This window comes from Solenopsis invicta, chromosome 10, assembly GCF_016802725.1.
Source record: "Solenopsis invicta isolate M01_SB chromosome 10, UNIL_Sinv_3.0, whole genome shotgun sequence".
Classification (NCBI taxonomy): Eukaryota; Metazoa; Arthropoda; class Insecta; order Hymenoptera; family Formicidae; genus Solenopsis; species Solenopsis invicta.
This window is the reverse complement of record NC_052673.1, coordinates 18,466,377-18,487,440: the sequence shown is the minus strand read 5'-3', so window position 1 is coordinate 18,487,440 and position 21,064 is coordinate 18,466,377. Positions and strand designations below refer to the sequence as shown.

General features: G+C 35.2%; 4 protein-coding genes across 12 annotated transcripts; 2 read left to right on the top strand and 2 right to left on the bottom strand.

Annotated features, from left to right (window-relative positions):
* The first annotated feature begins 112 nt into the window (after positions 1 to 112).
* On the top strand, positions 113 to 15,004 carry LOC105197896 (28S ribosomal protein S9, mitochondrial). Of its 8 annotated transcripts, none has more exons than XM_039454245.1 (12): positions 119 to 383; positions 486 to 659; positions 791 to 923; positions 1,058 to 1,161; positions 1,238 to 1,411; positions 1,482 to 1,561; positions 1,692 to 1,767; positions 1,850 to 1,975; positions 2,062 to 2,104; positions 2,192 to 2,307; positions 14,523 to 14,685; positions 14,808 to 15,004. In XM_039454245.1, exons 2-12 carry the CDS (start codon positions 561 to 563, stop codon positions 14,897 to 14,899), a joined length of 1,206 nt encoding a protein of 401 aa, XP_039310179.1. In that variant the 5' UTR covers positions 119 to 383; positions 486 to 560; the 3' UTR covers positions 14,900 to 15,004. The 8 variants fall into 8 exon arrangements, with proteins under 8 accessions (XP_039310182.1, XP_039310181.1, XP_039310180.1 ...); XM_039454244.1 differs by having other exon boundaries at positions 120 to 383; positions 476 to 659; XM_039454243.1 differs by having other exon boundaries at positions 120 to 383; positions 467 to 659.
* LOC120358802 (transient receptor potential channel pyrexia) lies at positions 3,714 to 8,757 on the top strand. Its single transcript, XM_039454240.1, has 2 exons — positions 3,714 to 3,926; positions 4,816 to 8,757. Exon 2 carries the CDS (start codon positions 4,847 to 4,849, stop codon positions 7,811 to 7,813), a length of 2,967 nt encoding a protein of 988 aa, XP_039310174.1. The 5' UTR covers positions 3,714 to 3,926; positions 4,816 to 4,846; the 3' UTR covers positions 7,814 to 8,757.
* On the bottom strand, positions 14,499 to 17,133 carry LOC105197689 (probable arginine--tRNA ligase, mitochondrial). The gene is made up of 5 exons (XM_011164177.3): positions 17,101 to 17,133; positions 15,858 to 17,016; positions 15,653 to 15,780; positions 15,344 to 15,567; positions 14,499 to 15,269 (listed from the first exon to the last, which is right to left on the bottom strand). The coding sequence occupies exons 1-5, from the start codon at positions 17,131 to 17,133 to the stop codon at positions 15,119 to 15,121; spliced, it is 1,695 nt and encodes a 564-aa protein (XP_011162479.1). The 3' UTR covers positions 14,499 to 15,118.
* LOC105197688 (palmitoyltransferase ZDHHC3) lies at positions 16,938 to 20,808 on the bottom strand. Of its 2 annotated transcripts, XM_039454260.1 has the most exons (5): positions 20,294 to 20,808; positions 19,257 to 19,538; positions 18,690 to 18,848; positions 18,501 to 18,619; positions 16,938 to 17,016 (listed from the first exon to the last, which is right to left on the bottom strand). In XM_039454260.1, the coding sequence occupies exons 1-5, from the start codon at positions 20,404 to 20,406 to the stop codon at positions 16,991 to 16,993; spliced, it is 699 nt and encodes a 232-aa protein (XP_039310194.1). In that variant the 5' UTR covers positions 20,407 to 20,808; the 3' UTR covers positions 16,938 to 16,990. The 2 variants fall into 2 exon arrangements, with proteins under 2 accessions (XP_039310194.1, XP_011162478.1); XM_011164176.3 differs by lacking the exon at positions 16,938 to 17,016 and having other exon boundaries at positions 17,770 to 18,619; positions 20,294 to 20,807.
* Positions 20,809 to 21,064: the final 256 nt, after the last annotated feature.

The window sequence follows — 21,064 nt, the reverse complement described above, 5'->3', positions numbered from 1 at the left end:
AAAAAAATCTTGCAAGGAGTTTATGGCCGATATTCATAGTCGATTCTTATATTTAAGATCATCTTAAGCATCATCTTAAAATGCCATCAACCAATCAGAGAGCCGTATTAGCATCTTAAGACGTTACTTAAGACGATCTTGAAATAAGAATCGACTATGAATACCGGCCTATAATAGTCTGGGGAAAAATTATGCGAATAGGTAAAGAGATCCAATTATTCTCTTTGCATCAGGGCCCCAAAATTTCTTTGCACATTCCTAAACCTGAGCACGTTCGCAAACGTAAGTGACGCAAGTGGTGCAACGCTCAACGTATGCAACGTGTAATTTCATGTAATGCCGAGCGTATAAACGTAATTTTACGTACACTTGACATCGAAAAGGTTGCTACATTTTCATTTTTTCATGATTTTTGAAATATGTCAAAATTGCGACTCTTAACATAATTTTAATATAATTTACCTAGATCATACAGTTGTTGATAGGTTATGACAGGTTAGCCTGAATGAGATTACCTTTAAATTGGTTGAGAAATTCGTTCCAATTGTCAATCTGTAATTATGGCATTATCTGCTTTTATCCGTGGTTCACATCTTCAACGTTTAATCGGCGTGAGCAACAACGCTGCTGCTTTATTTCCGGATGCCACGCAGTACTTTGTAAGTTAGCAGTTCATACGCAATAAAATGAACATTAAACCAGTTGATTAATGGAGTTTTCCTCATTTTGATTACGTATGATTTATTTAATTATTTAATTATTGTACTAATTATTTTATTTTTTTTTGTAGAATCATATTAAATCACGATCTTATGCAACGTCTACTGATGAAATCAAAAGTATAGATCAACTTAGTACAAAGAAACCAGAGAAAAAAATAAGCAAAGCTATGTTGATGTATCTACAACGTGCAAAAGAACACGGTAATAATCGATCTAATTTTCTGTACACGTTTTCTTAATTTTCTATAATTTATTAATATTTTGTGCAACATTTTAATATATATAGTCAATAATTTATAAATGATTTTTTATTAAAAAATGTTTTTTTTTATCAGATGAATTTATGAAAAAAGAGATTGTAGAATATGAAATAGGAAAAAGACACTTAGCTAACATGATGGGCGAAGATCCAGACTGTTTTACACAAGCAGATGTAGATGTATGTACAATGAATAATAATTTTATCATTTTGAAAATTATTTAAATATCTAAAGCTGTATAATTATCACTTTTAGAGATCAATCCAGTATTTATTTCCATCAGGACTGTTTGACCCTAAAGCTCGACCAATGATGGAGCATCCAGAAAAGATTTTTCCAAGTAGAAAAGCAGCAGAATTTGATGAATCTGGAAGACCTTTCCACTCTATGTTTTACACCTCAAAACCAAATTATTATGAAGTATTATATGTAAGTTTCTATAACTGTTGTAGATATATAAAGGAAAATGTCTAATATTTGAAAACATTTTTATATACAGAATATTGTGGATAAAATTAAATCTCTGAATGATATTGAAAACTCATTGATAAGGCAAGGGACGTTACCTATGGACAGAGTGTATGTTGAATATTTAATTTACATAGAATATGTATGTATATGCATATATGCATACACAGCTTAGTATACAATTTTAAAAATATCTTTCAAAATCAAGTAAAATATTTTTTTTAATATATCATATTTTTAGCAATCTGATGGGTACTGTGTGGTTGCTAAAGCATGAGATTGAGAAACAAGTACTTGAAAATATTAGTGATTTTGAGGTAAATAATAATAAATGATCACAGTAATCTTTAAAATATATTTATTATGAAGTATGACTTATAAGTGTAATAATTCTTATAGTATAATTATCTTATTACATCGCTGGAACGATTGTGTGATCATCCACTGTCAAGACGTGCAACAGATTTCATTATAAAATATCGTAAAACTGTTAGTACTCATTCCACTGAGGTAGTAGTACCACCTGTAAGTATTTATGTGCATATAATATAAATAATGATGATGAAATGATATTGTTATAATTAATATAAAGGTTATTGTTACATGTAAAGTTGGAACATGATAGCACAGGAAGGCCATATATCACAGTCCAAAGTAAGTAAAGTAAGAAAAAAGATAATTTTAACATCATAGATGTTTAAAAATATATATGTCAAAATTCATTATTGTTAATGATTTCAGATTGCATGAGGAAGTCTGCAAGAGGCGAAGTGACAATTTGGGGTAATGGCTCTGGAAAGATTATCATTAACGGTTATGACATCATGTACTTTAAAGAGACTCATCATCGTGAGCAGGTGAGTTATTTCTTGCTCAAATCTTCGCAAAAAAGTCGGCAGTAGATTTATTAAAGAACATTCCAAGTTTTCGTACAAATCTTCTGAGAACTGTCTGTAATACATAATTTAGCTTCTATTTGTGTTACAATGAAAAGGTATACATTTTAGTTTGATGTGTGATAGAATAAGAAATTGAACAAGAGTGACATAATATTGCTCTTTAAAAATTTTTATAATATTTATGAAAGAATTAAGGTGAGTATTTAAAATATTTTATTTCTTATTTAATGAATAATAACATTGTGCAAGTGAAAGAAAAAGAGGTTTACTTTATAATTAAATGGGTACTGTTCTGTATCCATATGACTATATTCTGATCTTTTATGAAAATAATCTTAATAATTAGGAAAGCACTTACAATACAGTAGAAATATATTTTTCAATTAAACGTGTGATACATATAAATGTATTTGCCTTATTAATTATTTAAGTGATAAAATAATCAAATGCTATCTATTGCTTTTTTATGTATTTTGGAACGTCACATTAATGTAATAAAAGTTTAATTAAAAACGAATTAGATACATGCAGATACAAATATTGAAAGATAATAATAGAGCCAATTAAGAAGATGAAAAAAGTAAAAAGTAATTAAAAAAAATTGTTATCAAGATTCCTAAATAGAACTGAATGAAATTACTTGTTTATATAAATATCAATGTGCATATAAAATACGTTATTAAATTAATACTTCCTTTATAATATAGTTTTATTAGTAAAATAGTATGCGAGTCAATATATTATATATATATATATATATATATATATATATATATATATATATATATATTGCTGATTAATTTTTGACATTTGGGAATCAGAGAAATCATTTAATTACAACTTGTGTCAACTGAGTTTATTTTACCTACGAGAGATTTGAATAAAACGTTTTGTGAAGGCAACTAAATTTTTTTTGTTTAAATTATAAAATAAGGATTGAACTTTTTGCTCTTTTTGGGAGGTTGTCTAAAAATTGTAATATTTTTTTAACTTTTTCAATGGCAATTTTCTCCTGGCTCTCACCCAGGCAAACTGTCAGATATAATTTTTTTTTTAATTCTTAAATCATATTGATTATAATAATGGAGTTTCAGTGTTTTTTCTTCGCTGCAGATATCTCAATGGAACACAATAATCAGCTTATATTTAAAAAATATAAGAGTAGGAAATTATAACAATACAATATAGTTCTAAGTGAAAGTTAATTTGCATTAGAAAACCTTGTTTATTTCGGATTAGAAGAATCGCGTGTTTGGAGGATTGATATGGCACTGAAGAGGAAATGTATTTTTATCCTTTTGTGATGCGTATTGCGAAGAATGTGAAGCACGAAAAACACGCGCAGTGTCCTTCAAGAGAGATGACCTTTCCATGCGCATTTCTGATAATCGACCGGTCTCATCGGATTCATAGTATCTAAACTTCGTTCGCTATAACCGGTATGGTGGAGTTAGCAGCATGCTGCACACTCTCGCTCTCAGTGTGAACCGGTCTGGCGAAAGAACGAGGTGATGCGATCGAGACCGATTATCGACATCCACCACTGAGCTTCCATTTTGTGCCGTAAACGTAGCAAGGTACCTTTTCATTTGAGAACCATCTCTGCCGTGATGCCAATCACATAAACGCTTATTATTTGATAAATTCATAATAAGAAACTAAATACGAGATTTATTGTAAAAGCATTATCAAAACAGTTAATCGACTACCAGAAGACGGCGACTTCTAATTTGATTGATGTAAATCCGACACAAATGATATGATGTTACGTTTATTTTCGTATAATTAAAATTTCTATTTATTCACATACTTAAATTTCTATTTATATTTTTTTATTTGATTTGTATTTATTTGAATATTTAATTTTTGTTTATGTCTGATTTTTATTTGAATTTATCTTTAACAGATTTGTATATTTGTATACTTATATATATAATCGGTTTCGCTCTTTTTTTTTTTTTTTTTTTTTTTTTTTTTTTTTTTTTTTTAAATAGATATAATAGTAGAAACGTTTCAATCTCTTGGAATTATTTAGTATTCATTGTCAGTCACCTCCAAATATTTATTTTTATTTTTAACTGCGTTAACGAAATGTTGTGCGAAGAAGATTTAGTACTTCTCGCTAAATTCGTAAACTTCTTGTTTTTTTTCTACCTTTGTATTCAATCGGCTTGTTTACATTATCTCATATGTAATCTGTGATATTAATCTAGATCTCTTTGTTTATCTTTTAAAAGTGGGACACAATTACCGCCAATTCAATGAAATAACAGACTATGTCTCTATAATTTAACCGATTTTTCAATTAACTTTTATCACGCGATGCGTTTTGTGTCGGATTTCGATGCCTAGTAAAATAAATACAATTCCATATATAAAATTTCTCTATTTTGTTTTCTCTATTTTCTCTATATGTTTCGATTAAATACTTTTGGGTAGCATTAAATAGATATATTATATTTGTAGGTAACTGGATTTAATAAGGCAACTGGTGGAGATGGTAGATAGCAACAAATTTGTATCATTCTTGCCAGCAAAAAAAATGGAAGAAACCGAAGAACAAGTACCAAAAACTGTTCCGACAAACCGTTCTCTGTTGACACGTATGAGCGCAACTTCCTTGTTGCTAACTCGGCTAAAGTCTAGACGCTCATCGCCTAAGCAAGATGATAACGAACTTGAGAGTGGTCCATACGAACCGCCATCACCCGACAGCCCGATTAGTCCCATACCTTCCATGGAAGATTACTCCATCTTCACTGATCCTTCTTCTTCCGATAATTTCGACCGCACTTCCCTGCGTATCAACGAAGATTTCATCAGAAATATTCTCATGGAACACAGGAGGCGTTTAGGCTACAAATCCCAAGTGTGGGAAAATCTGGAATTAGAAACCTGTAAAACGGACGAGATAAATATGGACACAGTCTTTGTGGATACCAAGTCCAATGAAACTAATGATGTCTTTTTGCTACAAGCAAGTTTTTTGGGTCGTACGAATTTAATTCAGCGTTTGTGCAAATGCGGAGCTAACGTCAATTACACTGAGCCCGAGCATGGTCTCACTCCGTTGCATTTGTGTGCGTTTCGAAATTGTCTAGACGGGGTCAAATACTTGATAGAACAAGGTGCGAGCATTGATACCAATTCGAAACACACGGCGTTTCATTACGCCGCCTTTGGAGATGCCTTCGACGTTGCTCACTACTTCATGCAACTGAGTATCAGTCAGCTATCTCCGCAAGACGCTGAAGAGACGGTATTGCACGTGGCTGCACGAACTAACGCCCTGCGCGTACTTTCTCTACTGGCGCCGAACAACAAGGAGCTGGATCGTTTGGATCAAGACGGATATGCTGCTATTCATCACGCAGCCGACGGCGGAGACAAAGTTTGCTTGGATATACTTCTGAAAGCCGGTTGTCAAGTGGATTTGCTTACCAGAAAGAATGACACCGCTTTGCACTTGGCTGCGGCAGCCGGTTGCGCGGAAAACTTGGCTCTTCTGGTCGCGGCAAATGCTAATCTTCAACTGAAGAACCATCGAGGACATACGGCCTTGCATTTAGCCACCCGTTCGCATTCTCTGGAGTGTGTGGAGATTTTACTGAAAGGTCGCGCGGATCCCAATGTGGAGGACGCCGAGGGTCGGACGCCTCTGCATCTAGCACTAGGCAAGTCTCTGATGACCGACGACATTATTGAACTTTTGTTGAAATGGCGGGCGGATGTGAACAAGGCTGACAAATATGGCTATACCCCGCTACACATCGCTGCCTCGAACGAGCTATCGCGATGCGTTAATTTACTAATAAAATCTGAAGCGGATCTCAGCGCCAGGACTATCGGTGGTAACAGCGCCCTGTCTATCGTTCTGCGTAAGACTCCAACATCTCTGGACGTGTTCGAGCGTAGACTGGATAAATCTCTGATTCTGAATCGTCACGGAGTCACCGCGGGTGAGCTCGAATTGCAGCTCGACTTTCGTCCGTTAATGCAGCACCGGCGGAACCGGCAGAGTCGCTCGCCCGAGATTGGTTATCTGAACACCTTAGTGAAAGATGGTTACAAAGAGATCCTGGAGCATCCTCTGTGCCAGTCTTTCCTCTATCTCAAGTGGCATAAGATTCGAAAGTACTATGCCGCCAGATTACTCTTCTATCTCATATACGTGCTGATCCTTACGAGCTGGGTGATAACTGCCCTCGCTCACGAATGTTACAATGACTCGCAGGAATACAATAAGTTGCAGAATTATAATGAGTCAACAGAGAATTCGCCGAACGCTACCAGTATTTATGGATTGTGCGCGAACTCGACCGGAATCTATAGATTCCTCTATAAACACTCTACGATGCTCGAGATTCAGTGGTACATGCTGGTCGTGTTCACTTTACTCGAGGCTTGTCGCAAGTTTACCGTCATTCCCAGTTACCGATCTGTCAGACAATTCTTCACGCAAATGGAAAATCTAGTTGAGTGGTGCGTGATACTGAGCGTGTTTGCCACATCTTTCGTGTATACGGGAAAAATAGAATTTTGGCAAAGTCACTTGGGCGCCTTAGCCGTACTCTGTGGTTGGAGCAATCTGATGCTGATGGTCGGCCAGCTCCCGGTGTTCGGCGTTTACGTTGCTATGTTCACGAGCGTGCAGGCACAAGTATTTAAGCTGCTTCTGGCCTATTCCTGCCTGCTGATAGGCTTTACAGCAAGCTTTTGCGTTATCTTTCCACATTCCAACTCATTCAGCAGTCCGCACATGGGTCTCATTAAGGTTCTCGCGATGATGACCGGCGATGTAGGCTTTGAGGATCTATTTTTTGCATCGGACAAGGGTGGCATCAAGCATATTAAAGGAGGAGCTTGGATCCTATTACAGATTTCGGCCCAAATTTCTTTCGTATTGTTTCTTCTGTTCGTTACGATCGTGCTGATGAATCTATTGATCGGCATAGCCGTACATGATATTAAGGGCCTACAAAAGACGGCAGGTCTCGCAAAACTCGTCCGCCAAACAAAACTGATCTACGATGTGGAAATCGCAATTTTTTTAGGATTTACACCATCGAAACGTTTCATCAAGTGCTTACGATGGACCGCGCTGCTTCTGCCATCACCTTTACGAGCCGTTTTAACCGTTCGTCCACTAAATCCCAGAGAGAGGAGATTACCACGCGATATTCTCTCGGCCGCCTACAAAATAGCTAAAGAAAGAGATGGACAGAACCATTTCGCTGTATCACGCAGAAAAACTTACAGCCAAGCCTGTTATGCAAAAGCAAGTCTCAAAGGCGACGTAACTGCGGGTCGTCGTCATGGCGCCGATGAGGACACGCTACAACACGATTGCAACAAATTCAAAGACGATATTGCGGAACTCAAGGAGCTTTGTGAGAAAAATCACACTATCCTTCGAGAGCTTATAAAGGCACAGAGTGGTAAAATAAATAAACGACATTGTTAATAACAAAACATTACAAATACCTGTTGAATTGAAAAGGAATTTACAGCGATTTAAAATTTGAAATTTTATCATAGAGTAGCGATAAGAGATTCTAAAACTTTAGATTCGTAGAACGTGGCATTGATACGTCATGAATAATTAAAATATCGCTAATATTTCAATGCGTTTTATATTTTCCAGTTGCCTAAATCCTGCCTACGAGACATCATTTTACCTCTGATACAATAGTGGTTGTGTCCAATAGCAGCTATATTTAATTTCGTCCATTTCCATATATGAATTTTATGTAAAAAGTACCAAGGGCTTGCATAATTTTATGCACATAATAAATGCTGCGTTAAGTAAAACGTTTTATTTAACTTACACGCGGTAACTGCATGAAATATTTCCTTAGGAGAAAGCTTTTACTTACTTTAATCGCCTAAAATATATGTTAATTTTTTGAATATAAACGTTTAGTATGTATTTAGTATCTAAAGACACATGGATTTCGTGACGCGAATACAAATATATGTATATTGATGAGACCTTAGAGAAAATAGGACAGTTCGTTTATATATTGTTTAAACACTTTTTCAACACTTGTACAAATTTTTATAAGATATCTCAGCTTATCAAAAAAGTTTCCTCATTTCTGAGGAATCAATATGTAAGTTTACATATAAACCGGTTTATATATAATTATCTTAAGATTGATGCAATTTGAGTTGCGATGTTACATCTTTGGATTAGTATATTTTAGTATCAATATTACTTTTAATTTCTTATTATATAAGTTCTAAAAAAAAGAGTTTTCTAATCATTTTCTTTTGGTTTTTTTTAACTACTATACAATATACATTATTTGAAGCTGAATAAGCATAACTATGCACATATATTATTGTTGCAAATTTTCAATCAAGATGTATTGTTAAGTTGTACGAATAAATATTTTTATATCATGATATTAGGGAAATTTTTAAGATATCTCGCACCGGTCATATTTTACTTTGAAATTTTGAACGAAGTCAAAGAATTCATATATTAAATTAACGTGAAAACAGACAGTCCAAACCGGTTCTAATCTGCATAAATTCTCATCCGTTGAAAGTTCAACTATCAGAATGGGAACCTCGTAATAAGGTAAAACGGGGACATTGAGTCGTTGAATGATGTATCTCTCGGAAGAGAATTTAATAAGCTAAAATTTTAGAGGTTCCGTACTTTGGACTCTGTACTTTATTATCTCGTTCATAAATTAGTGAGGTCTGCTGTATTCACTTGCTAGACCATTCGGTGCCTTTCAATTCTCCAAACCGATTAGCTCCAAGAAATAGATAAAAAATTGATAAAAAAAAAAATACGTTACACATTCTGTCGCATTATGGAACACGAAGGTTTCTCGTAGCTAAATAAAATCACCGCAACGCAAAACTGTTTCGTGTTTTGAATTCGACCGTTCGAGAGCTACTTTTTTCTGCTTTATTAGAATGAATACTAGCACGAAATATTCGTTTCATGCGCAATGTTTCATTTGTGTATTTTGTATCAGCAATTTATAGGCAACCAGCACAACTCGAAAATATCTCTTTAGTGGAGATGTTGTAAATGTACTTAAAATGAATACAAAATTAAAAATTACGTAAACGGATCGTGATATCATATTCGCGATCACGTGACGGGAGTGAAAGGAGTTTTCTTGGATGTACGCAGTTCAGATTCGGGAAGCTATAAAATGGGAAAAAAAATAATTATAAAATGAATGGTGTAAAAATCAAATATTAGAGAAACATACAACAAGAATTAAATAGGAGGAAATAATTTATTTCCACTGATTTATTTAATTCTATTGCACTTTCGAGATGTTAAATAAAAAAGTTTATAATTTAAATTTATGTTTATTTTAAAAATAATTAAACATGCTTAAAAATGTAATTTTACTCTATTCTTGTAGACATCAACAATTTGTAATTTAAATAATTCTCTTTGTTTCTGTATGGCCTTTACTTTAAAAAAATTCAATTTTTTTAGCAATTAGAACACTTTAGTTTGATAAAAACATTTTTTCTCTTTTCTTGTCTCTTGATTCAACCTTCGTTCATTGATATTCAATAAGAAGAAAATGATTTATCGTTACATCTGATTAAGAACACAAATATCTGCTTTTAATGATATTTTTTAACGATAACACGTGTAAATAACAATGTTCTAAAAAAACTTGAGTAATCTTTCAACAGTATTTTCTAATATCATCCAGATTAATCTGGAATTTAACAAAAGGGCAGCTCATACACATGGAGTACGCGTAAAGTAGTTCTCAAATTCGACCTACATTTATATTTATATGTATTTTATCATGCGTTTTGCCCCTCTGCTCGTAGAGTCCTCTTCCCACGCGAACGGCAAAGACGTATGCAGGGTACGTCATGCAGTACGTGTAGCGCGATCGTACGAATCAGTTAAGTTCGCCGTAATGCTCGCTGAATTGTCAAGTGTACAACGGACGGTGATAGACATCTCGAGCTGACATAATTTGTTACGATTAGAAAATGCAGACGAAATCCTTCTCGGCTTGTTTTTGCATTCTAGAGTCGAAAACTCAGGATTTCCTCAGCCGATCTCTAGACTCTTATAAATACGTGCCTCAAAAAGTGAGAGCGTTAATCGAGAAGACGAAGTGAAGATCGTACGAAGGCTGGTAGTGAGAGGAAGAGAGAAGAGTGTGGTGTCAATGAAAAATATTAAGTCATTATGCTGTCACTTAAGATGCTCGCACAGCGACAGACACGCTTGATATTTGGCAATAGCTCGCACTCGCCAAATCACTAGGAATCTATTAATATTGAATTGTCACAGAGAAATATACATAAAGAGCAGAAGAAGAAATCACATCCAACGCATGAGAAACGGCAATACAACTAACGACGCAAATTAAAAAGCAGAAAACAAGATTGTTAACATACATGCGATAAACTTAAAAACACACTCAATAATACAATATTTTGTTAATGAAAAGAGAGACATATAAATAGATCCGGCGACGAGAGCTTCAGGAGAGAGCAATCTCGACTCGTCTCTATTCTTAGCTGCTGCATATAAAAAGATTCATTGAAAGGGATATCATTAATCGTTTAAATTATCATGCAAATCATGATCGAATCAGAGCGGCTCAAATGTAAGGCACTCGATCGAGATTTACGATAACAATCCTCTCTCGAAGTGATCTGAACGAAACGACTTGTAAACGTGACGTGATAACCGAAGAAAAGAACGGGAGAGAAAGAGCCAAGATTGAAGAGACACACGATGACGCGGCTGCAGTAATTAGGATGCTTCACAACGCGAATCATCGCATAATCGTACGAATACTTAGTGCTTAATTACGAAACGACGTTTACATTGGAAATTAAATATTATACAACATAATAGCTTGTACCTAATAATATCTGAAGTAATTCTGAGAAGATTAGATGGAACAACAAAAAGCGACAATATTTATTATAATTGCAAATGGTTCAAGCAAGTTAAGGCCTGTAATACAAGTTTTTTGTTTGCGCGTCATAATGTGGAAAAACTGAAATAATAAAAAAATATAACAATGTCAATAGATCAAATCGTTTAGAAAAATCGTATTCAAGCGAGATAAAACTAGACGGAGGACGATGCTTAATTTTGATTCGGAGAAATAAGAGTGAAATTGAAAACTAATTGTAAATTTATTGCATTCCAATTGTAATTAAATTTCAATTCGAGCGAATATGTGTGAGAATGATAAAGATTCGTTAGGAGACAGTGCTAAAGTAAAGGAAATAAACAGTCTGAAAATACCGACTATTTTGAACGATGGTGAACAACATTTTTATTCCAGAAGCTTCAACAGTCGTCACAAACGCGATCCGCTATCCATTAGATTAGCTTCTACTTATAGATCGTTAAGATGCACTTATGCAGCGAAGGATTATCCGCAAAAAATTATGATCGATGACGTAACCGTATCGAAGTTCGATAATGATCAGATAGAGATCGACGCCGGTGAACCACCACCGATCGACGACTCGCTCTTCTTTGACAATCTGGAATGCTGCAAGAACCACTATGTAAACGGTGCCAAATTGAGATCGGTTCTGTGGTCCATCGTCGACTCGACAGAGACGAGACTCCTCCTACACATGGAAAAGAGCCGCATGCTTCCGAACGCGTGCAAAAGCGAGAGACTACGGAACGTCGCTTACATCTGGGCGTCCTATCGCGGTCTACTGCATCATCTGCCTGAACTGGAGAATGCCGGAGCGCATTACAACTACGTCGAACCGCGAACCGGCGTGAACGCTATCCTTGCGGCTTCACTGGGCGATAAGGTTGCCTGCGTGGAATATCTGATCGCGAAGGGTGCCGACGTAAATTATGAGAGCCTCATCACTCGTTACACACCGCTTCACTTTGCGGCGTTGGGTAACAGCTGGCATACCGCAGCCACGCTACTGGATCACGGTGCCAAGCTCAATTACGTCTGTCAGGAGGTGGTCGAGCCAATTCTTCATAGTGCCGTTCGCGCGAAGGCAGTGGAGACGGTGAAACTATTGCTCGAGCGCGGTGCCAGCGTCGTCGAGAAGAATCATCTGGGCCAGACGCCGTTGCACGTGGCCTGTTTCGTGCAATCGATACCATGCGTTGAGCTACTGTCGGCTAGCGCGCCCAACGTGAACGCCGTCGACAGGGAGCTCAGGACACCCCTGCACTTCGCCGTGATGAGCACGGACTCGTCCGCCGAGTTGGTGCAACTGTTGCTGAAACGCGGCGCCTTGGTGAACGCGGTCGATCGTACTGGCTTCACACCTCTTCACATTGCCGCGCTAAACGAGCAATCTCGGTGCGTGGACGCGCTCATCTGGGCTGGTGCCGACATCAGTGCGACCACGCGCACCGGCTTGTCTGCTTTGAACATCATATTGAAGAAGATCCCCGAGTCTCTGCACGTGTTCCGCCAACGGTTGGACGCCTCCATCAGACTGACTCGACCGGTGTCGCATAATCGTGAGTTCGAGATGCGACTGCATTTCGATATTCTCTTTCCCAGCGGTAATCAGTGCGAGACTAGTTTCATAAACACTTTCGTACAGGAGCACCGAAAGGACCTGTTGTCGCATCCGCTGGTAATGGCCTTCCTACACCTCAAATGGGAAAAAATTCGCAAGCTCTATTTGCTGAGGATACTCTTGTACGCTATGACAGTGATATGCATGACTACTTACGTCCTGACGGCATTAGCGTATAAATGTTACAATCAAAACGATACTAATAGTACGAGGATATGCGGCAGTAGACGAGTGTCTGGCTTCCTCTTTCGAAGACCAATCATCGAGATCGAATGGTATCTCGCGCTAGTCCTAACATGTATCACCATACCGAGAAAGATATTTGGCTTTATGGTCTACAAATCGGCGATACAGTATTTTTCCAATATTGACAATGTGTTGGACGGTGTAGTGATCGTGAGTGTATTCGTTACGTCTTTCGTGTACAGCGGGCGTACTTATGATTGGCAAAATTACGTCGGTGCATTCGCTATCCTGTGCGCCTGGACCAACCTGATGTTGATGGTGGGACAATTACCGGCTTTCGGCACCTACGTCGCCATGTTTACGCACATCCAGTTCGAGTTTGCCAAGCTTTTGCTAGCGTATTCAGGCCTATTAATCGGTTTCACCATCAGCTTTTGCGTGATATTCGCCGGCGAACCCGCGTTCGGTAATCCTTTTACTGGACTGATCAAAGTCTTGGCTATGATGGCTGGTGAATTGGATTTCGAAGGACTCCTCAATCAGATGGATGACGAACCAACAGGTTCCTTTGTCTTTTATCATCCTCTATCGCAGATCCTCTTCACGCTATTCATAGTATTTGTTACTGTAATCTTGATGAACTTGCTGGTCGGTATTGCCGTGCATGATATACAAGGTCTGAGGAAACACGCAGGGCTCACGAAGCTAGTAAGGCAGACGAAAATGATTCTCTTCACGGAAATGGTGCTGCACAACACTACAATCCCGTATGCCTTCCGAAAGTGGATGTCCGATCACAAGATCAACGTTGAAAATAGGAAACGGGTCCTCGTGGTAAAACCGCTAAATCCTCTCGAGAAGCGATTGCCCAAGGATATAATGAAAGCCGCTTATGAGATAGCACAGAAGAATATTCCCTCGTCTGCGAATGACGACATCAATTTGAGCGATCACGCCGTTTGGCTGAAACATCGACAGGCTGAGTTCTCCGATGTCGCCCTACAAATGACATTCGAAAAACTGATTTCTATGATGAAAGTGAACGAAGATGCTATAAAATTGCTGAGAGTGCAATTGCTAGAAATGAACAAGATGCTGGAAAACGTCGTAATAACATTGGCGAAAGAAGAAAATACCTCATTATAATTTGAATGGTTTCTATATCGGTACGGTCCGATATTTCAATTCACATTTTGTGACTTAGGATTATATTTTCTTCAATTGTAAATATCTTTACAAGTAAAAGAATTGGACAAATTATAAGTTTTATCAATTAAGAAATAATTTTTTCTACTTTACTTTATCAAAAACGTATCAATTTTTCAAAAGAGTCTCGGAATTTAATGTTTAAATCGACTTTTCCAATCTCGACTTTTAGCAATTACTCATTATATTATGTCAATTCATGAAATTGTGTTTTACGCTTCTCGTATATTTTACTGTTACAGATTATATTTCCATTGCTTTTTACAAACATGACTGACAAAGTAGATATCGAAGCCACAATTAATGGTGGGGGGCCTACTGGTCAGTCGGGTGCTATACGTTGGGGTATTGCATGGGGCTTACGCAGCTTTGTTGACAAACCAACGATTGAGAGAATGCGAGTTGGTAAGAAACAATTGATTTGGCAAATTATAGTCGTAAATATTTCGATATTTGTTTACGATTGCAATAGAATTAACACTAATTAAATATACGGATAATAAAAAATTACTGTTATTTTTAAATAGCTGGACTTCTAACCAGGGACTGGAGAAGACGCGAAAGAAAGAAGTTTGGTCAAGAAGGTGCCAGAAGAAAGTTTGCTTGGAACAAACGTTAATTCTGCTTATTATCATATAATTTTTACATTGTATACACTAAAATTATATGAAACGACGCTAGAGAAAAATATCTCGTACAATAAACTTTGTTCATAAAAATTTAACTAGCCATTTGATATTGAATAAGAAAAGTAGATATACAGTTTTTTTTCTAATTAAAGATTCACCAAGATTGGTCAATATGCTAGAGTTTTCTTTTTAGGTCCAATTACTTCTTTTTACATCTCCTCCAGAGGTATTAGACCAAGTAATTTCATACCCTGTGCAAGAACGTTTCTAGCAACATGAAAGAGTAGCAATCTTTGTTTAGCAACATCAGCCACTTCATCCTTTACTTTCAATAATTTGAAAGCTTTATTAATTGTATTACTAAAAAAAAAAAGAAACTTGTATATATTGTAATTACATAATTGTAGAAAACGAGTCTAGAAAATGATTCTTACCTCAAATTGAAAAGATACGTCGTTAATATACAGGGTTCTATTTCTTCATATGATCTTAGTACTACTTCTTCAAACTTAGCAATTAATATGACTAAGTCGTCAACGATTTCTTCTTGCAATAGACTTGGCTCACATTCCGAAATTAAGATAGCACCGCAATTGCGCTCTAAGCTAATGAGTCGACAATGTGTATATTGCAACTTTACGCCAGTGTCTCCTTTCAACTGGCCTTACAAAATAGATTAGAAGAAACTAATTAATACACATATAAAATTAAATAACGTTTTCAATAATATATGGATTGCTTACATCAAATGCTGCGTTCCAATCGAACGTATAATCTCGTTGTCGTTTTCTCTTCAAGTCATTAACTATCATTGCAGAAATGCCTAATATATCTGAGCTCTTATCATTTGAATCCAGACAAACTTTAGTAGCTAAAAACAAGTTTCTCTATTACAACTAGTCCTGTATAAAATTTGACATTATATATTAAATGTTAAAATTAACATACTAGGCGAATCAATTTGTTTCTGCTTCACAATATCTCTGGCAGTGTCCAAGATATCCTCTAAAAACACGGCATTTCCCCTTCTTGTACGCATACCTTGCAATCTACCAAATTTTACGTGTTTTAATCTTTCAGCCCATGGCATTTGCATTCGTTTTAATATTTCTAGCAAATTTAAGAAATGATTTGCCTGTGTATTATCCACCACATAATACATACAGTCAAAATAATTATTTTCGAATCTATCAATAGCCGCGGCAATGTCTCTAGCTATGTATAAAGTGGAGCCATCACTCTTGATTATGGGAATATTTTTCTCATTGCCTAGACTCACAACTTTTCTATCCTGCTCATCCCTTGTTAATAATTGCATTTTCTCCATCAATGTAACTATTTCCTCTATATTTTTAGCACTATACATAGATTCCCAATGATATTCGTCAAATGTAATACCAATTCTGTTATAAACTGTTTTTAATTCCTCAACAGTATACTGTTTAAACATTTTCCATTGCTCATGTGTAACTACAGTACCATTTTCTAAATCATTAAATATTTTTCTCGCACGATCCAATATCGAGGAATCAGTTTCTGCCAGTTTATTGGCAGTAACATATGCAGTATATAAGGCTTTTATGGGACTTCTTCTCATTTCATCCTCACCAATATTCGCCATATCAAATCCCAATTGAACTAAACCATATTGTGTACCCCAATCACCCAAATAATTGATTTTCTTCACCTTATTTTTTACAAAACTGTTGATATTAGCAACATAATTTCCTATTATTGTAGATCTTAAATGTCCTACATGAAAAGGTTTTGCAATATTTGGTGAACTAAACTCCACTACTATATTTTTTCCATTATTCATGAAAGTTGGAGCTGATACTGTTGAACAGTTACATTCCAAAATTTCTTTAACACATCTGTCTCTGGAAATATTGAAAGAGATTGCATTGCTTTCTATATGAATATTATCAAAAACACTGGTTGGATCATTATTTGTAATATTTTGTATTTTGTTCTGTATGTTGTATTGTTTAGTTTTCAATGGAAGCAGAAAAGAATAGTTTCCTTCTGTTTTTTGTGTTTTTAATTGCAAATAAGATGCAATGCTGAATACGTTCGCATTATCAACATTTTGTAAAGATTCTGTAATCTGAAAAATAAAAATATTAGATAAATAATAAAAATAAATAAATCCCAAATTCTAATCATATGTAGTTACAAAAAAGAAAAACACCTTTTTTAAAATTGCACTTTTCATATTACTCATACTGTGTTTTGATTATTTAATATTTTAAATAATGCAAATAATTCTGTTTATTTTATAGAGCTATTTTTGATATATCATATGATAGTTGAGACTAATGAAGGTTATGAAGGTTTGTGAGGTTATAAACATGATTTTATATTAATATAACACAAACTGGCAACAATATCAATGTTGTAATGTTATCAATTCAACATTTTTATACAAGCAATATTTTAAATAATAAAATCAAAAACTTCTTGATTGGAGTCCTATGAAGGTTAAAATTGATAGCATCAATCACTACTGTGTATAGAGAACACTAAAATAATATTACCGATAGATGTCACTAATATCGCAAGAAAAATAACTAGAATCTTGATAAAAAATTTTAACATAGAATTTCAATAATAATAAAAATTATTTAGAATATATCCAATATCTGATACATAATATCTGATACATAATATCTGATACATAATATCGATTTTCACATACAATTGTCTTCAAAAATTTCGATTTATTATTTAATAGTTAATAAAACAATCATTTACTGATAAAACCATCATCATTAATTAATAAGCATATGAATAAGATAAAATTAAATAATAAAATTATCAAAGTTACTCAAACACATTGATTACTTAATAATAAATCCAATTTCCTGAAATTATATTAACAATTTTATTTTCTAAAATACTACAATACAATCCTTGCAGCAAAATTTATTAGGCGAGGACACAGTTCCTAGCAATAATTGTCTTAAATTAAAGAATTATTATTTGTATCACTTGGAGTATCACTTAATCTTACATACTTTTAACTTTAAAAAATAAGAAAATCAATTTATTAATATAATATCGATTACATTTTCATGTATGTACTGTTATCACATATGTTTCAGCATAAGCAATAACATAATTAATTGTTGCTATTGTTTGTTCACAATTTAAATAAATATATATTTATGTATATATGATTAATATATTCATAATATATATTAATCGTTTTTATATGAATGTTTATACATATATGTATATATATATTATTTCCACGCTGTAGAAACGTTATAGCTACATGTCTCAAATCTATATTATATCAATAATTCGTATAAAGACGTATTACGATACTAATTCAAGGAATGAATTATTCTAATATACTGTTATGTAAAAAAATAATACAAAAAAAATACCACGCGTGTGCAGACACATAGTACACTCGTATATGATCTCAAACTTCGTGATCGATTAAGTATGCGTCCTTTCTGAAAGAGTAACGTGGTGGATTGTGGCAAGGTAACAGCCAAAATATTGGATGGCTCTTCCCACATACTTGAGACAAAAGCGTGAACGTTCGTGGTGTATTTTTATTGTGATAGCGCTGTTGTATACCTTGTATGCGCTCCACGGCAGTTTCATCGCCTAGGATCGCTTGGAACTGATCAACTAGAATCGCTATGACGAACATACCGAACAATCCCGACTCCAAAACTAATATCACACAATGTAAACTGCAATACATGTCAGTATTAGTATTTTAAAGATTTGTTATAAATCTTTCATAATGATGTAAATACGTACATGCGATTTTGTTTGACTGCGATATCATTATTGCACTGCGGACAGTCGTAGATCCAGGACGTAATGACTAAAATAATAGCATATATAGCTAACGCGCCAACGTACACCAGAAACTGTATGAAGTACTTTTGATTCCTCTCGCCAACGCAGTTGTTGATCCTTAAACATTCAGTTGCAAGTTTTTAACAAATTCTAAATAAATGTTAACAATTTTTTATAAAACCAACTAAAAATTCTATTAGTCTTTACTAATAATGTCCTATTAAACTCATTAAATAGTGCAGCGTAACAATTTTACAATGTTGATTTAGACGTTTATTTGCCTGTCTATCCGTTTGCAAGATTTTTCAAAAATAGCATTATTTTTTTAAACTTTGTTTTCGCCCATAGATATTCAAGAGTCTTAGCTTCATCGAAACTGTAATAGAATCAAAGGTCAAAGTCATAAATTCTTTAACAAAGTTTTTCTGAATACAATTTTTTGCTGCACTACTTATACTTGCTGCAAAAAGTTTATTAATCTTTGCACACGTCACTATTGTTTTCTATATTGCAACTCATAGTTACCACGGACAGTGATGATCCATTCTTCTGATACAACGTTTACAAATTCTGCAATGGTGTGCTCTAGGTGGTCTATACGTTTCGCATCTAGTGCACACTGTCCAATCATCCTTCTCATCACCTTCATGGTCGTCGCTTCCCCCGGAGACGTGAATGTCAGAGAAATCCATTCTACTTTGTGGTAAGGGTACTATGCCTGGATCGCTGCAGACGGCTTTCAAATGTGCCATCATCAGAAGAAGTACAACTGTGTTAAACGCTATTATATGGAAGGGGCACCATAAGCTGAGAACAGAAAATAGTGTTGTAAAAAAAATATTTCTTATAAGAAATTGTAATAAGTTAAATAAAATTATGATCTGATTTTTCATTATCTGGTTAAGTTATGGTTAAACTCAAGCTGATATTTTATTCCATGACCTTTACCTATAACATCATCATAGGTGAAATCTATAAGATAAAATATTAAGTTAGGTTAACTTACAAATTAACCAGATAATGAAAAATTGGACCTATAAGAGAAATGAAATGTGAGACATTATGTGAAGTACGAAAGACTTGGTGAAAGATTTGGTAAAAATTTTTCTCCGAATTTTTTACAATTTTTATATAAATTTCAGACTTTTTCATAATTCTTACATAATTTTATAACTCTTTAAAAAATTTCTTAAATTTTTCATACAATTGGAACACTTTTAAAAAATGATGAGAAGGCCTATATCTTTTCTGGAATTTTTTATATATGTGAATTCTGAAATATTTTAAGATTTTTCAGTCTATAATTTCTGACAAAATCTTGTAAATTCTGAAAAAGTTTAAGGTAAAAGTTTTAAGAAATTATAGGATGAGCACTCTTGGGAATTTTAGAATATTTTAGGAATTCATATGTATAAAAAATTTAATAAGTGTAGACTGTCAATATTTCCGAAACTATCCCAATTCGTATAAGAATTGTGAAAAAAAAAACTTTCACTCGAGTTGACAAGATCGGAGAGTGTTTTGGTACAGCAATTCGTACGACGAATATTCATTATGCTAACCTGTCTTGCATAGTGTGCAACACGATCCATCGCACCACAACGTAGTCAGCGTAGAACACCGCCACATAGGTGACGATGATGCATACGATGCCACAGGGATCTCTGACAAACATTTTTCGTTTTCGCTGGAGGCATGCGGCGATTAATATCGCAGTTCTTCATCACTGTGCGCACTAACGTCATGTCATCTGCTTTCGGGACGAACACATCATTAATCGCTCTCGGGAGTTGATCTCAGCCAAAAGCAGGTATTCGCGGGGTGTGTTGATCGACGAGCTAACGCATAATCCGTCGCGTCGACTCGGTGTCGCCCGTTGACGAATTCGACGGAAGGTATGGTACGGTAGCTTGGAAATGAAATTGAGGAAGCGAAGTCAACGAAGTCAGTGGAGGCCAAATGGGCCGAACTGTCAAACGGCACGTTGGTGAAAGAGAGAGGAAAAGTGAATGGTGCGAGAAGTTCAGCTGGAAAGAACAGACGTGTTGTTAAACATTTCGGCATGTGCAGCCACAATGGGTTTGTTCGAGTTGCTTGAAATCCCCAAAAACTTTTGCACTCGAGATGAGATAAATATATATTCGATCGTAAGAAAGAGAGAGACGACAAAGAAATTAATTCAAAAAGGGCAGCAACACGAACAGGCCTAATATCACGCGATTGGTTATCAAACAGTGGTCATTCTGAAAACTCAAAAGTTTTCCCAGTCAACAGCCAATGTCGTGCGTAACGTAGCGTTCATTCTCGTGTTCTCATTGGCAGACGTCCTGTGC